This window comes from Tamandua tetradactyla, chromosome 1, assembly GCF_023851605.1.
Source record: "Tamandua tetradactyla isolate mTamTet1 chromosome 1, mTamTet1.pri, whole genome shotgun sequence".
NCBI lineage: Eukaryota > Metazoa > Chordata > Mammalia > Pilosa > Myrmecophagidae > Tamandua > Tamandua tetradactyla.
The window spans coordinates 164,495,591-164,512,313 of NC_135327.1; the positions used below are offsets into that span (position 1 = coordinate 164,495,591).

Consider the following 16,723-nt stretch of genomic DNA (forward strand, 5'->3'; position numbering starts at 1 on the left):
CACATTTTTTTTTCAGTGATGCTGCTACAGGGAAGAACACTTCAGTGTCTCCTCTTTTGGAGTCATTTTTAGAGTCATCTGTGGGCCACACATGATTTGAAGGAAGAAACTCACATGAGACTATATTTATCCCAGGTAGTTCCAATAGAAAGCTAAAATATATGGGCTTATTTTTACAGAGATCAGTTTCAACTCATAGAAGGAATTATCTAATGAGTTGAACCATCCAGCAATGGAATGAGCCATTGGAAATGTATGGTTTTAGATGGTGTTTAAGCAAATGCTAGATAACCACTTATAGAAATGCTAGACAAAGGGTTAATGTTTTTCACAGTTCCTTTGAAATCTGAGAATCTGTGATTCTAAGAATATTTGATACATTAAATGTGCATTATAATTTGCTTGCATCAATCCCTTACTTCTCCAGAACTATGCTCAAATGTCACATTATAGAGAGATCTCTCCTACGTTAACTATGACCCTTCAATCTCCCCTTTTCCCTCTTAGCCTATTTTTCTCCACAAAACTTTTCACTGTCTGATATTTACTTGTTTATTTATATGCTGTCAGTTTCCTCCAACTAGAATGTAAGTTGCATGAAAGAAAGGGACTTGGTTGGTTAGTTATGTTCACTGCTCTAACCTTACCACCTAGGTTAGAATCTGGCACATAATGAATGGGTGCTCACTAGAGTTTCAAATAAAATGTACTGGATAAAAATAATATTAAGAACTTTATGGGAAGTTTAAAAATACAAAAGAGAGAGAGTGAAACATAATTTCACTATTTTCATGTCCATTATTATACACACAGAAACCTGCATAGTTGTCAGTGTATCATTCATGCCCAATATATTTTTGTTGAAAGAATAAACAGGGGTCATCATTTACTTGTATTTGGTTCTCATCTTTCATTTCCACAAAACACATCATTTTTTTACTGAGTTGAATCATCATTTATCTTTTGCACCTATAATCTGAACAAGGAGAATACACTGAATAACCCAGCTCATTCATCAGATTCATCTATAGTGATTTGATGTCATTTCCAAAAATCAAGCCCATATTCAAATAAAAAGATGTGTCACTATAGAGTTTACACCAAAACTACATATGCTACAAGCCCTAAGAAACCCAGTGAACTTGTCATTTCCAATTTATTATAACCTCTCTCATTATCATTGTTGAAAAGAGTCATAGTTTTTGTGGAGGCAGAATACGATATTGAGTTAAGATGTTAATACTTAGCTAAGGCAATCTTGAAAAAAAGAACACAGTAGGAAGACTTACACTTTCTGATTTCAAAGTTCACTAAGAAGCGACAGTAATTAACACTGTGTGGTATTGGCATAAGGACACACAGGTGAATAGAGCAGCAAAATATATTCATGGTGAATTAATTTTCTACAAAGGTGTCAAGGCAATTCAATGGAGAAAGCATAAACTTTGAAACAAATGATGCTGAAACAATAGGATATCCAAATGCAAAAAAATGAACTTAGACCTTTACTTTACACATACACAAAAATTAAGTCAAAATTAAGACCTAAATGTAAAAGATAAAATTGTAAGACTTTTAGAGAAAACGTAGGAGTAAATCTCTATGACTTTAGGTAAAGAAAAGATTTCTTAGACATGACACCAACAGCACAGAAAGTAGAAGAAAAAAATAGATTTTATCAAAATTAAAAACATTTGCTCCTCAAAAAACACCAAAATACAAGCTAGAAAACAGGAGAAAATATTTGCAAATCATTTATCTGATTAAAGATTTGTGATCAGATTATAAAAAGAATTCTTATAACTCAATAAGAAGACAATGCAATTTAAAAATGGGCAAAAGATTGAAATAAATATTTTACCTAAGAAGATATATGAATGGTCAATAAGTACATAAAATCATGCTCAACATCATTAGTCATTAGGGAAATATACAACCATCTAAAGACTTACATGCAAATTTTCATAGAAGTATTATTCATAATAGCCCAAATCTGCAAATAATCCATATGTTCACCAAGTACTGAATGGATAAACAAAATATTGTATATTGTATACTATACATGTATGACAAATATGCATATTCATTGTAATAGATTTATATATATAGGCCAACATGGCATTATATTTATGAGGTCCTGTAAATCATACTTATATTTTATCACATATATAAAAATATCTGCATATACAAACTTCAAATTAGCCTCTCTTCAATTTTAAGCCCAGATACAAATCAGTATACAAATTCCAGCTCTACTACTTAATTGTGTGACCCTGGGCTGGTTGCATAACCTCTCTAGTCTATACCAATGTACTATGGGTAATGATATACACCTTAAAGATTATGGGATTAAATGATACAAAATATGTAAAATGCTTTGCACTGGGCTGGCATAGTGTCAGTCTTCAAGAAATTATACCAGTACAATTATTTTACTTCAATTAATTGTACCCATTAATGTTTCCCTTTTGGGACTTCTATTCACAAATCTAGTTTTAGCTAATGCCCATATTGAGGAAAGGAGAGCCATTTTGTACAGTGGGAAAAATCTAGTTCTGCTGTTTGACCTCATATTTTTCACTCAGCTTCTCGGTGCCTCAATTGCCATATTCTATAACACGAGTGCCATATTACTCATTTCACAGGACTACTGTTATGATTAGGAAAACATTAAAGTACTTTACAAACTGCAAAACACAATAACAATAGAAAGTGCTGTTATTATGGCCTGTCCCCACCAATGCCACCCATGATATGCTTATAGGAAAACCAGAATAATTGCCCATACAGCCATGTGGCGTCATTTCTGAAGCCCTAATATTATAATCAAGGAATCTTTTCATGGCCATGGTGGTGGCAGCGAGTCCATTTCAAAATAAACTCTACTCCCTTGTTGTTTGAATACAAAATAAGAGGAAGAGTGTAACTCCCTCTCTGACACTGCCTGCCTGTCCTCTTGAGCTATCAGGCTCAGCTAAATATGGCCCTGGCCAGTATGTCAATAATCCCCACTGGTTCTGAGACCTCCAGCTACCACTGATGTTACATTCTTTGTGTTCAAATGTCTAGCTGACGTCTGATGCTTAAAACAGCCTTTGCTTTCACCCCTCTCTGCATTGTCACAGCCCTGTATCATCACTCTTAAAAGGCTATCACAGCCACTCTTAGCACCAGCTGCTGACCAGCCTGCTCACTTGCCTCCCTGCCTGCTTCTGGCTGCCTTGCATGCCTAGTTCTTCAAGCTCCTTTTGGGTCTGACAAAGCAGGGACCATGTCTACCTTTGGCTACAGAAGAGGACTTAGCAAATATGAGTCCATCGATGAGGACGAGCTCCTTGCTTCTTTGTCAGCTGAGGAGCTGAAGGAGCTAGAGAGGGAGTTGGAAGACATTGAACCTGATCACAAACTTCCTGTGGGGCTAAGGCAAAAGAGCCTGACTGAGAAAACACCCACGGGGACATTCAGCAGAGAGGCACTGATGGCCTATTGGGAAAAGGAGTCCCAAAAACTCTTGGAGAAGGAGAGGCTGGGGGAGTGTGGAAAGGTAGGCTCTCCAGACTATTCCTTGACTGCTCCCACTACCCCTCTCCCAAACCCAGATATCTCTGGTTTTTCTAACTCTTCAACCCTGGTCACTTTTCCTTTCTTTAAACTCATTTGTATCTGCTACCGAAACATTTCTCAGGCTCAGTCATGTAACTTCTGGGCCACCTGTTGGAGTATGTAAAATTCTTAGCTGTGTTTCCTTGATTGGTTATAAAGGGTAGCTTCAAGAAAATATTCTTGGCTGAGAAAATAATTCACAACCAAGGTGCAGGTTTAGATATTTTATCAGACGAGTTTAATTTGAGCTATTAGTTGGTGATGTGACATGATGTCTGTTTCTGATTTTGTTTTCAGTTAAGTAAATATATTTCTTCCTTTAGAGACAAAAATGAGATCTGTGGTTACTCTGATGGAGCTGGTGGCTAAAGTAAAAATAACTGTTCTTTTTCTCCAATACCAAGAAGTGTGGGGTGTTGGGAAATACACGGGACTGAGGGCTAAGCGTCCTTGTGTCTGACCCTGCACTGCCACTAAGTTGTTAGACCTTGACAGATAGTCACCTAGTCAGGATTCTACTTCCCATCTGCCCACTGAGGGAGTTGGATCTGGAGTTTCTTTTGTGACTCAAGAGTCCCTTTGACATGTTGAGTGAAATAAGCCAGATACTAAAGGACAAATACTATTTGATTTCACTTTCTAGTTACATGAAATAACTAGAATATGCAAATTCACTGAGACAGAAAGTATATTACGGGTTACTAGGGAAGAGGGAAGTTAATGTGTAATGGGTATGGAGTTTTTGATTGGGGTTATGGAAAATTTTTGATAATGGATAGTGGTAGTGGTAGCACAAAATTGTGACTGAAATTGATACCACTAGAGTATGTGCTTGAAAGTAGTTAAAGTAGGAAATTGTATGCTGTATGTATGTTACCACAATAAATTTTTTTTCAAAAAAGAACTCTTTTGAGATTTAACAAAAGTTATGGACGGTCTCATCAAAAAAATGCACAAGTGCATGTGTCTATATACACAAAATATGGCATAGAATTTTATGATGATGACACATGCTCTGACCTAAGTACACCCGTGTAGATGAGCTCTGAGAGCACTTCCTTCTTTACACTGGTGATTCTGAGGCCAGAAAATGTGCTTTTATTACAGCTTAGGTCTACTAAGATCTCGCTCACTGTCCAGTAAATGGTTACTTGGAATTTGCCAAAGGAGTCATTACCAGAAGGAAGTTCAGAAGTCTGTGCTCTGAAAAAAGAAAACAAGTAATGACAATAAGAGCACTAAAACTTATCAAAAAAAATCCCTGAAAGTCAAAAGCAACAGTTTAAAACACCTGGAAAACTCCAGGGAGTCATCTAAATCAAAATGGTCTGAAGCCAATGGCAAGCTGTCCATAGTATTAATCTAGGAGCTGTTAGATGATCTTGATGATAGGGTGTGTGGGACACATTTGAAGCAAGATATGTGTGAGCTTTGTCCATGTCAATCATCGTCGGAAGGGCCTCTGGGATCAGACCAGAATCTGCCAAGATTACAGTTGCCCCTTGTGGTGAGAGGATGGAAAGGGAGGTAAAAATGAAGGACACATGTGGCAGGCCAAGATTTGGGTTGGTCAATTCCCAAAAGAGGTCTTATTTTTTTTTTCCCACCCTATGTGGGAGTTTGCGTCCAAAGTGTGATAAAATACATAAAATATAATGACCTTTTTATGATAGCTGTTAAAGAATTCCCTTAATAAAAAGAATAAAATTATCTCCAAACATCTGGGACATACAGATGTACAATACACTGTAGCAATAACCCAACAAAAGCAATTCAATGTCATAATGTCATGGGAGTGATGGGAAATGAAGGGCAAAGCCTGTTGTCAGTGTTTGATGAAATCACCTGATCCCTGCCAAAGGTTTCCTTGATCCCTGCCAATGGCTTATCAGCTCTAATAGAGAGACTGCCGTGTTGATGAATTTTGATTCCTTTCTAGGCTAGTTAACTTTTCTCTCACTATACTTTTCCTGCTGGCCAGCTGTCTTCGTAATCACACGGAGTGCCGAACAGAAGCCTCCTGGTAGAAGGTGTAAATCCATTTCCACCACATGAAAAAAATTCAAAGCAGCTTGGGGATGGGTTTTGGGTGGAGTGGGTGGGATGAGAGAGGGGCACAGCAGCACCACTGTAAGTGATGAACAGCAGAGTATGGACCCAAAGAAGAAGATAGAAATCTTGATTATCAGACTGTTGGTTCTATGAAGGCTTTTGTAAATCATGTTCAATGCCTGTTGAATGACAGTCTTCAGTCCACCTGGTTTCACACCAACATATATTGCTTAGGGACCCAAGAGCTCCTCTTGCTTGAGTATCTGATAGATACCAGGCCAGATACCAGTGAGTTCACTCACATTCTCTCATTTAAATTCTTACCTTTCTGCAGATACTGAGACTACAAGAGGTTAAGGAACTCAATCTAGCTTCTAAGTAGAGCTGAAATTACGCTAAGGTCTGTTCGCACAAAGACCAGGGTTCTTAAAATGTAGGGCATCCAACCAACAGTATCAACATCAGGTAGGAACTTCTTAGAACAGCAAACTCTAGGGCTCTACCACAGACCAAATGAATCAGACACTCTGAGAATGGGTCCCTGGTGATCTGTGGTTTGAGAACCATTGAACTGTACCATAGTTGGTTTGAGACCTGAAAAGGTTTAGTGACTTTCTTATTTCAACTAGCTCTTTATGGATAGAACCAGAACAGAACTGAAAAAAAAACCTTTTGCCTTCGTGTTCATGTAATGATGAATAAATTGACAATTGGGAGAAATGATTGGCCACCTCCTGTTATTGCCCATTTCCTAGTATACCATTATTCATCTCCCTGTCAAGCCCCTTGCCACCTCACCCCTTACTGCTTTACCCCCTCCTCACACCCACCCCTACTTCCCATCCCCTTTTGCACAGGATCAGGGTTAACCACAGAACAATGGCATATAAGTGGTCTGGAGTAGTATAGGTAATATCAGTGCCAGAATAACTTATAGAACAGGCAAAATTTGGTTTTTGCCTCCTCCTACCACCCATCTTGGGATACCTTTCTCCATTCTAGTGTCATTTTTCCCTGCCCAGAGTGATGACTGTCCTAGTTTGTCGAGAGCTATCTAGATCTTCAAACTAAAATTCCCACACCCTAGGAAACTCCTCAGTTTCAAGCACATTGGTCACTTTTCTCCCACACCATCTCACCCTTATCAGTACTCTTTCCTGGGACTTTTCCTGACTCTGAACTACTGTTAATTAATGCCAACTTAAATACATGAATGCACAAATATTATTGAGCTCTACTACATGCTAAGCCCTGTGCTAGGTGAGCAAAATACACACAATCCCTCTTCTCACCCAACCAACAGTCTACTGGGAATAGAATAACAAGCAAGTAATTAAAATAAAGTGTGACTTGCTCTATTAAGGAGAAATACAATGCTATGGTAGCACATAGCAGGGAGAGTTAGAGGTGATGTCAAAGAAGGTTTTCTGGAAGAAATGCCATTTAGATGTTACATGATAATTCGTGTTGTTGGGTAACAGTTTCAGAATATAATCCTCCCAAGTACTTTTTGAGTGGAAAACATCTTTTGCAGATAGAGCCTAAAGGTCTTTAAAGAGCCAAAGAGGATAAAGATATAATGGTAGAATGAAAGCAAGATATCTTGGATTTTGAGACAAACCCTTTTCCTACAAATACTGAAACAGTTAAACCCAGCTGGCATGTTATAAGAAGATATGTAGAGGGTTTTGGTGGGGGGAAGGTGGAGGTGATGAGAACCTAGGTTTAATTCTTTCCTTTCTCCAGGTAATCCATTTACCCCACTGCATGAGTCTTCCACCCTCTCCTCATATATGAAAAAAACCTGACTAGAACCATCACCTTCTCTTTTTCTCATGTTTTTACTGTGTGACCGGCAGCTAGCTGCCACCCAGCATTACATCTCTCTCTATCGTACATGTGCTTACACACACACACACACACACACACACACACACACACACACAGTGTCCTCTCCTTTCCTCTCCTAAATAAGTGAGTAAATTAAGACAGGACAAAACATCCTGGAGTGGCTGACCTCTTCCCCAGGGCATCACTTGGTGCCTGCCACTCCAAACAAGTGGATAACTGGAGGCTATTTTGTGATAGCAACTGGGCAAGCAAACCTGGAGACAGATTTCTATTTAAACAAGTGTAGTGTTTTCCCAAGTTTGCTCCTCATGGCTCAGGCAGCAGGAGTCTTTGGGGTCAAAAATCTTCCTGCCAATATAGAGGCTCTGGGGACAGGAGAGGGTCCTCAGGCTTTAGAGATGAGAAGGGACTAAAAAGACTTAGCAATTTCTAGGTGATTTTATTTTTTAAAGAATTTTAAAAAAATAGCAAGAAAAAGAAAAAAGGAGAAGAGAGTTACTTTGGCTTCTTTGTACAGAGTGTTTTATAAATAAGACAGACCAAGTTAGAATGAAATTGTGTTTGCCAGAAAGCCTTTCATAATTGATACATGCTAAATAATTTAAGACCATCAGTCTGAGGCAGTGAATGACTTCATATTTTCTACTGCTGGTCTGTTGTTCCACATTATGGTTAGAATCCACTAAGTGCCAAGAGTGATTAATGTTGCTACTTGGTTTTCTGCAATCCCCTTCACTGAACCCTGCTCTAGCATGAGGTTTCAAGTTGATTTGCCGTAAAGGGTCACCTGAATGTTTTTCTGCATAGAGCTGAGTTTTGACCTCCCTCCCTCCTAAACAGCAGCCCTGTGCCCTCCCTTTCCCAGAGCAGTGCCAGGTACAGCAGCCACTCTCAGGTGGTGTGGCGTGTCGGAGTCCTCATGCCGGGCTGCCGCTTCAGAGGGCAGTAAATTTTGGTGGTGCCTCTGCTTGCTGTTGAAAGCAAAGTTGGGGAAGAATTTTTTTTTCAATTTTATTTGGTAACATATCTATAACAAAATTTGCCACTAATCATTTTTAATTGTTCAATTAAGTGACTTTTATTCCCTTTACAAGGCTGCATTATCCTCACCACGACCCATTACCAAAACTTTTCCATCATACCAAACAGAAACTCTGTACTCACTGAGGAATAACTCCCTGTTCTTTCTTCTCCTCAGCTCCCAGTAATCTTTAATCCCTTGTCTGTCTCTATGAATTTGCTTAGTCTAGATATTTCATACAAGTGGAATCATACAATATCTGTCATTTTGTGTCTGGCTTATTTTTCTCTTAGCATAATATTTTCAAGTTTCATCCATATTATAGCATGTATCAGAATGCCATTCCCTTTTATAGCTGAATAATATGTCATTGCATGTAATACTACCTTATCTGTTGAACGACATTTGGCTATTTTGCGTAATGCTGCTAAGAGCATCTGTGTGCAAGTATTGTGTCCACATTTTCAATTATTTGGGTATATACCTAGAAGTAGAAGTGCTGTGTCACTTAGTAATTCTGTTTAACTTTTTGAACAGGTGGCAAACTATTTTCCTCAGTGGCTACACCATTTTATGTTCCCACTAGCAATGCATGAGAGTTCCAATTAGTCTACATCCTCACCAACATTTGTTTTTTTTTTTGTTTGCTTATTATTAATAATAGCCATACTAATGGATGTAAAGTTGTATCTCATTGTGGTTGGGGAAGATGCTTTGAACATTAAAAAAGTGAACATATTAACATGTTGCATAGTTTTGTTGTCATTTGTTTTGTTTGGAGAAATAAAGATGGGGGAGTGATTACAGAAGGAAGAGTTGGACTTGCTAAATTCTCAGTTTACTAGGAGTCAAATCATTGAGAGAATGACAAATTTATCAAGCAGTTTTTCAAAGCTAAATTTCTGACTCTGGCAAAATGATAGTGTTTTCACTCAATAAACTGAATTATGGATACTTATTCTGTAGAAAACAAAAGAAGCAGTTGTAGAAAAAGCTGTTGAACAATATGCCACAAAAATATTCACCTTGGTCATCTGAATGGGTAAGAACAGAAACAAGAGGTTATTAATTTCTTTTGTTATACACTTACATATTGTTTGCCACGAGTTGCTTTTGTAAGTTAAAGAACATACTTAAAAATGAAAAGATTAGTGATGATACCTACCATACTCTTTAGGTTGCAGAAGAAGACAAAGAGGAGAGTGAGGAAGAGCTTATCTTTACTGAAAGTAACAGTGAGGTTTCTGAGGATGTATACACTGAAGAGGAGGAGGAAGAGCAGGAGTCCCAGGAGGAAGAGGAGGAAGAGGAGGAAGACAGCGATGAAGAAGAAAGAACAATTCAAAATGCCAAAGGTATTAACGGAACAGTAAACGATGGCAGTGTTAATTCTGACAACTCTAAGCCAATGACGTTTAAGAGTCAAATAGAAAACATAACTCTAACCAATGGCCACAGTGGAAGGAACACAGAGTCACCTGCCACCATTCACCCTTGTGGAAATCCTACGGTTATTGAGGAAGTTTTGGAAAAGATTAAAAACAATGACCCTGACACCATAGAAGTCAATTTGAACAATATAGAAAACATCACAACACAGACCCTCACTCGCTTTGCTGAAGCCCTCAAGGACAACATGACGGTGAAGACGTTCAGTCTGGCCAATACACGAGCTGATGACAGTGCGGCGATGGCCATTGCAGAGATGCTCAAAGTCAATGAGCACATCACCAATGTAAACATCGAGTCCAACTTTATAACAGGAAAGGGGATCCTGGCCATCATGAGAGCTCTGCAGCAAAACACGGTGCTCACCGAGCTGCGTTTCCACAACCAAAGGCACATCATGGGCAGCCAGGTGGAGATGGAGATAGTCAAGCTGCTGAAGGAGAACACAACGCTGCTGAGGCTGGGATACCCTTTTGAGCTCCCAGGACCAAGAATGAGCATGACAAGCATTTTGACAAGAAATATGGATAAACAGAGGCAAAAGCGGATGCAGGAGCAAAAACAGCATGAGGGATATGATGGAGGATCCAATCTTAGGACCAAAGTCTGGCAAAGAGGAACACCTGGCTCTTCGCCTTATGCATCACCCAGGCACTCTCCCTGGTCATCCCCCAAACTTCCCAAGAAAGTCCGAACTGTGAGAAGCCATGCTCCATCTCCTGTCGCCACACCCCCTCCTCCACCACCACCACCTCCTCCACCCCAAGTGCTGCCACCACCACCTCCTCCTCCACCACCTCCTCCTCCTCCTCCACTCCCAGAGAAAAAGCTGATCACTCGCAACATTGCAGAAGTCATCAAACAACAGGAGAGTGCCCAACGGGCCTTACAAAATGGACAGAAAAAGAAGAAAGGCAAAAAGGTTAAGAAACAGCCAAACAATATCTTAAAGGAAGTAAAAAATTCTCTGAGGTCAGTGCAAGAGAAGAAAATGGAAGACAGTTCCCGACCTTCTACTCCACAGAGATCAGCTCATGATAATCTCATGGAAGCAATCCGAGGAAGCAGCATAAAACAGTTAAAACGGGTAAGTAACCTCAGTACAGGCATTTGGGCACAGATTTAGTAAATGAATTGGCTCCCATTGCATTATGGTACTTAAGCTGCCTTTCAAGATACTTATTAGTATCTTAAGTATTTAATATGTGAGAATAAGCATACAAATCTGAAACATTAGGGGCAGGCACACAATTGAGTACATTTCCATTTGGGAGGTGTGCCTTGTTACAACTTCTTTGTAAGCCCCTTTTAAGACACTCTAACATATGAGAACTCCAAAACCTTATAAGAAAATCAGAGCTTATAATTTCATTCTGAAAGGATTCATTCTTCTTCAAAAGTTTTACCATGGAGCTGCAAGTGCTTTTAAAACTTAATACATCATGTAAAATTTGAGTCTTTCCCAAAGTTTACTTTTACATATCCTATAGATATGTGTTATTTTATCATGTGTGTTGTTTTATTGAAAGAAAGTCCCCTATTTTGTAGGTGGAAGTTCCAGAAGCTCTGCGATAAAATCACAGTCTTTAGAAGAGGATGCAGAATTGAAAAAAAGCATTGTGAGATGCTTTTCTAAAATACCTTCTTCATTTTGAAATGTTCCCTGATTTTAAAAATAGCCTCACCTGTTAATTCCGAAGAGAATTTTAAGAAGCTGTCAGCATGCTTATTCTGTAAATATGAAAATAAACTTTTTTATGTCAGGAGATTTGTATTGACAAGAGGCAGTGTATTTAAAGATGCTCTTCATATCTCTAGATGTGTTGATTACTCCGAGCTGTAATGAATTAATGAAATGTGCTGTTATTTTTGTAATCCCAATAAATTTGGATTGACGCTTTTTTCCTTTTTTAAAAACCAAACTAAGCAAGTTGATACATCCATCAGGTGTGTGTGTAACATTGCTGCATATTAAAAACATTACACTCTCAACTCAAAGAGGGAGACAGCGTTTACTTTTCTTTGTTTCTTCATGTCCCTCCAAAATCAAATGAGATCTCTTTTTAAAGTACTGGAATGAAGAGCTTTCATAAAAGCCTCTTTCAATAGTAAGAAAAAGGTCAATGAAAGACCCCAACATGGCCACCGTTTCCCTGGACACTGTGAGGTTAGACCGAGGACGGCAGATGACACTCCAGAATTCCCACAAGTGTGGTAGGTACCCAGCGTTCAAGTCATTAATTTATCATTAACAGCAATTATTTCTGGAAGGAAAAAAAAATCAAAGTTAAGAAGTTTCTTGGTGGGAAGGAAATAAATGTTAGGAAAACATCTCAAAGAGGAGCCTTTGAATTTGGAGCTTCCTTTGGGGAATGCTAAAGATTCACTGTTTAAGTCTGCTTTTGCACTCTTCTAGGACAAAGACTAAGTTTAGTTGTCTCAGCCTTTTTTTTTTGGTGCCACACAACAGTGATGTGAACATCTATGACACACTCCTGTGGACATGAAATTACAGCTAACATTCCCCCCTCTTCTCTCTTTCCCTAGAAAGAAGATATGAATTCAAATAAGAGAGACACAATAAGAGAGACACATCAGAGATTACCTTCACTCCACTCTAGTACTCTACTAATGTAGGAAAGCTATAAACCTCTTCTAAAGTTCTCTGTATGAGCTATAATTAGTAGTGCATCCTTTGCATCCCACAGATTTTAGCATTTTGAGCTTTACTAGAAAATTTCTCCAATAGTTCTTGAGTCTATTTCCTTTCATCTGTTTCTGTTGTTCAGCCATTCCATTATTCAATAGGACAACTGATATAATCAGATGATTTCAGAAGCTCCTGAGCTAAATCAGTTTCCTGACTGCATGAAGTGGGGGCAGCGTGACTTATATTTTACGAACTCTTATCATCTGTCAGGCACTATATCTAAATTGTGTCATGTAATTTTCACAACAACATTAAAAGGCACTATCCCCATTTCATAGATGAGGAAACTGAGGCACAGAGAGATTAAGGTGGCAGGTGAAATTGTATATCTCTGACTGCAAAGCTCATACTCAGTCCACATCACAGCTCTTCATTCTTAGAACAGTGGAGATTTCACAATTTTCTTAACAGTGACTTCAGTATTTTTGTCTCTTTCCATTAGTGTTCACAATCATGTGCATTATTATTGTTCAAACAGAGGAAAGCGAACATTGAAGTTTTTAAAAGACTCTTTAAAGTGATTGGACTAAAGAATTTTTGGCTGAGTGTGACTGTGTGTGCATGTGTGTGTGCGTGTCTGTGTATGTGTGAATTTAGAATAGAAAGCCAAGATGGAACATTCATTTCCCTGACCTTTGTGTATGCACTGAGGATAGGGATTTTCTAAAATAAATCCCTATTCCTAGAGGAAGAGTGGAAGGTGAGCAGCTTCCAAATGTATCATGATGTGGCAGAGGGGGAAATGTTTGCTGATAAACTGGGTCATTGATGAACCCATGCACGAAACCCAGAATGGATGTGCAACACCAGTCCCCTCAAGTGAGGAGGCCAAAACTAGCACCAGTGTTACCAGGAGATGGGCCAGGCCTTCTCACCAGATATGAGTGACTGGACATAGATATTCTTTCCTTGACATTTTAAAAAGCTGTCTTGCTGGGCTCAGGAGGGAGCACCAAGGAGTTACAAAATTTAAGCAAAGATAGGGAACCTCACACTCAAGCTACGAAACAAAATAGTTTAAAGCTCATAATAAGTAAAGTATGCTTAGTCAGATACTAAGTGTGCATATTTATCTTAAGGAAAAACATTTCTTCAGGACTAGAACATGTTATGCCAGGATATTGTATAGTGAACATGAAAGATATAATAACTATCATTATTTAGCTTGGGACAGGGTTCTTAGTCTATCCTCCATGCAAACTCTTAGAGCTGTTATGAGCTCCGCTTTCAGCTCACTGAGATGCAGGTGTCCAAGACCAGATTTAGTGTTAGGCTATGATTTATACGTGCACATTAATCTCTTAAAGTACACCTCACCCTGATTTGAAATGGAGCCAGAATGCTGAGTGTCACTCCACTTCACCAACCCTGATGCCACAAATCATTTAATAATTCAGTGTCAGCAAGATCTTGATTTAATACCTTCCCTGAGTTAGTTGCTAAAAGTGAGTGAAAGGAAGAGAGAATAACACGATGAAGTGCCCATATTGGGATACACTAAAGACTGGGGTAAATCAATATGTTCTTGAAAGGGTCTCATGTCTACTTCCTCTCATGCCAAAGTTAAAACTGTCTTCTATGTTTCTCTGAGTCTCTGAAGGTTGAGTTTTATTTTCGTCAATCACTAAATAGCATGACATAAAATAATTGACCTCAGAGCTATAAAACTCTATCAACAGTCATGCACTTTACAGCTTCCACAAATATTTTTGGAATGCCTACCATGCTCCAGAAAATCTTTTAGAGACTGCAGATATTTAGTGAACCCATGAGAAAATATTCTGTCTTTGTGTAACTTACATTCTAGTGGAGGGATCATACACACACTTGCATGTATTTATTTACCAAATGTCTCTTTTGTGTGAGGTACTGTTTTAGATACTGGGGAGACCAAGTCAATGTGGAGACTCTACCTCAAAGCTGCGGGAAATCCTAAGGAAACCTATGTTACAGAATGTGTGGTAAGAGTTGATTTAGAGGCAGATGCTTCCTATGTGGAACCTGAGAAAGTCTGATCATCTGAAGAGGAGGTCAGCAAAATTTTCTGTAAAGTGCCAGAGAGTAGATATTTTAGACTTTGTGGGGCATATGGTATCTGTTGCAACTACTCAACTCTGTGGTTGTGGAAAAAATAGCTGTAGACAATATGTAAATGAATGAGCATGACTGTGTTGCAATAAATCATATTATGGACACTAAAATTTAAATTTCCTATTGTTTTTACATATTACAAAATCTTTTTCTTCTTCTTTTGAGTTTTTTCCCAACCATTTAGAAAGGTAAAAACCATTCTTAGTTCATGTGCAAAAAATAGGTATTGGGTGGGTTTGGCCTGTAGACCATAGTTCACTGGAGACTGTTGATCTAAAACAGACCAAGGGGGCAAGGAAAGAATCTTACAGAAGGCGACACTTGATTTGGATTTTTAAAGAATAGAGGCATCCCCAGACTGAAAAAGAGTTGAATGAGGGGTGGGGAATGGGATAGGATATTTCCACTTACAGAAAAAGGGTAGTATAGAAAATGTCTAAGAAATCATGCGGTTAATGTAATTCTGTGAAAACAATGATTTGATAAAAAGCTAATATTTCAGTCATTTCATTTTTATTGTAGTGGTAACTTTGATGGATTAAGAATAGGACTTCTGTATAGTTTCCTTTATAGTACATGATCCTTAAGAAAAATCAGAATATACAGATAAGCCAAAGAACACAAAGAATTGCTATAAGCCCACTCACATAGACCAGCTACTGATAACCCTTTAATGTTTGACCTTTTCAATTATTCTTAATGCATATTGTACACATATATAATTAGCTTTTCTACAAAAAGGGGAAAATAGCCTGCCCTGATTAAGATGGCAGAGTGAGAAGCTTCAAGACTCCATGCCTGAAAGAAACATTGAAAAAACAGCAAGAACTGGCAGAAACATCTTTTTCAAAGCTACAAACTGCAGTAGCAGGGCATGTGCCCAATCAAGAAAAAGGTTACTTAAAGTGACAGGATTTCCTAGTGCCTTTACTGTCCCTCCTCTAACCCTTACCAGCTTTGCTTGGAGCCATCTTGTGCTCCCAGGGTGGATCCCTGGTCCTTGTTCCAGAGTGAGCCAAATAACCCTTGCACACATACTGGGAGCATGTATATCAGGCCAAATCTGTCTAGTTGTGGCCTAAGGGACAACCGGTCTCAGAACTTGCCCTGCAAGTAAGAAGTGCCTCACTGGAGCTCGGAACACTATAGGAGAGCAATCAAGTGGCTACCTGAGGCAAGGGATTGACGGCTGTAGGATACACAGTGCAGAACCCAGAACTGTGAGGGAAATGCTGGGGAAGTGGAGGCATTCAGAACCAAATAAAAAGGAAAATTCCTATGGTCAAACACGTACTCATGCTCAAAACAAGATGCACGTGCAGAAAGAAATAGGGAGGTCCCTAGAGTTTGGCCCGAGGCAATGCTTTACATTCATTTTATGGATAAGCCCTGAAGGAGAGCACTCACAGAAGCCAATCTCCAAGATTGGGGAAGGTGTTTTCTTTTTACCTTCTTTTATCACTTTTTGTTGTTACTCGCTCCTGGCCTTTGAAGAAAGCTCTGTCATCATACTAGCTGATACACACTTAAGGAACAAATGTCTCAGAGTCTAAACTCCAGCAATAATACATTAAAATACCAAAATGTCCAGATTTCAACAAAAGATTACAAAAATACAAAGGATGGCTCAAGTAAAGGGGAAGATTAAAGCTTTAGAAACCATCAATGAGGAAGATCAATCCTGGTCATTAAGCAAACACTTTAAAAAGTCTTTTAAAGTCATTACAACAAAGACAGTAAGAAAAAAAAAGGTCCTAATATGCTCAAAGAGCTAAAATATGGGTAAAAACTAAAGGAAATCAAGAAAGTGATAGATAAACACAAAGAGAAGTTATAAAGAGGAACAAAACCTAGCTGAAGACAGCAGAAACAGAAAAATACTCCCTAGAGGGGCTCAACAGAAGATTGGAACTGGTAGAAGATAGAATCAGTGAGCTTGAAGATAA

General features: G+C 38.7%; 1 protein-coding gene across 1 annotated transcript; it reads left to right on the forward strand.

The window, feature by feature from the left end:
- Positions 1–3,080: 3,080 nt before the first annotated feature.
- LMOD2 (leiomodin 2) lies at positions 3,081–14,893 on the forward strand. The gene is made up of 3 exons (XM_077121178.1): positions 3,081–3,544; positions 9,705–11,063; positions 11,525–14,893. Exons 1-3 carry the CDS (start codon positions 3,272–3,274, stop codon positions 11,549–11,551), a joined length of 1,659 nt encoding a protein of 552 aa, XP_076977293.1. The 5' UTR covers positions 3,081–3,271; the 3' UTR covers positions 11,552–14,893.
- The last annotated feature ends 1,830 nt before the right edge of the window (positions 14,894–16,723 follow it).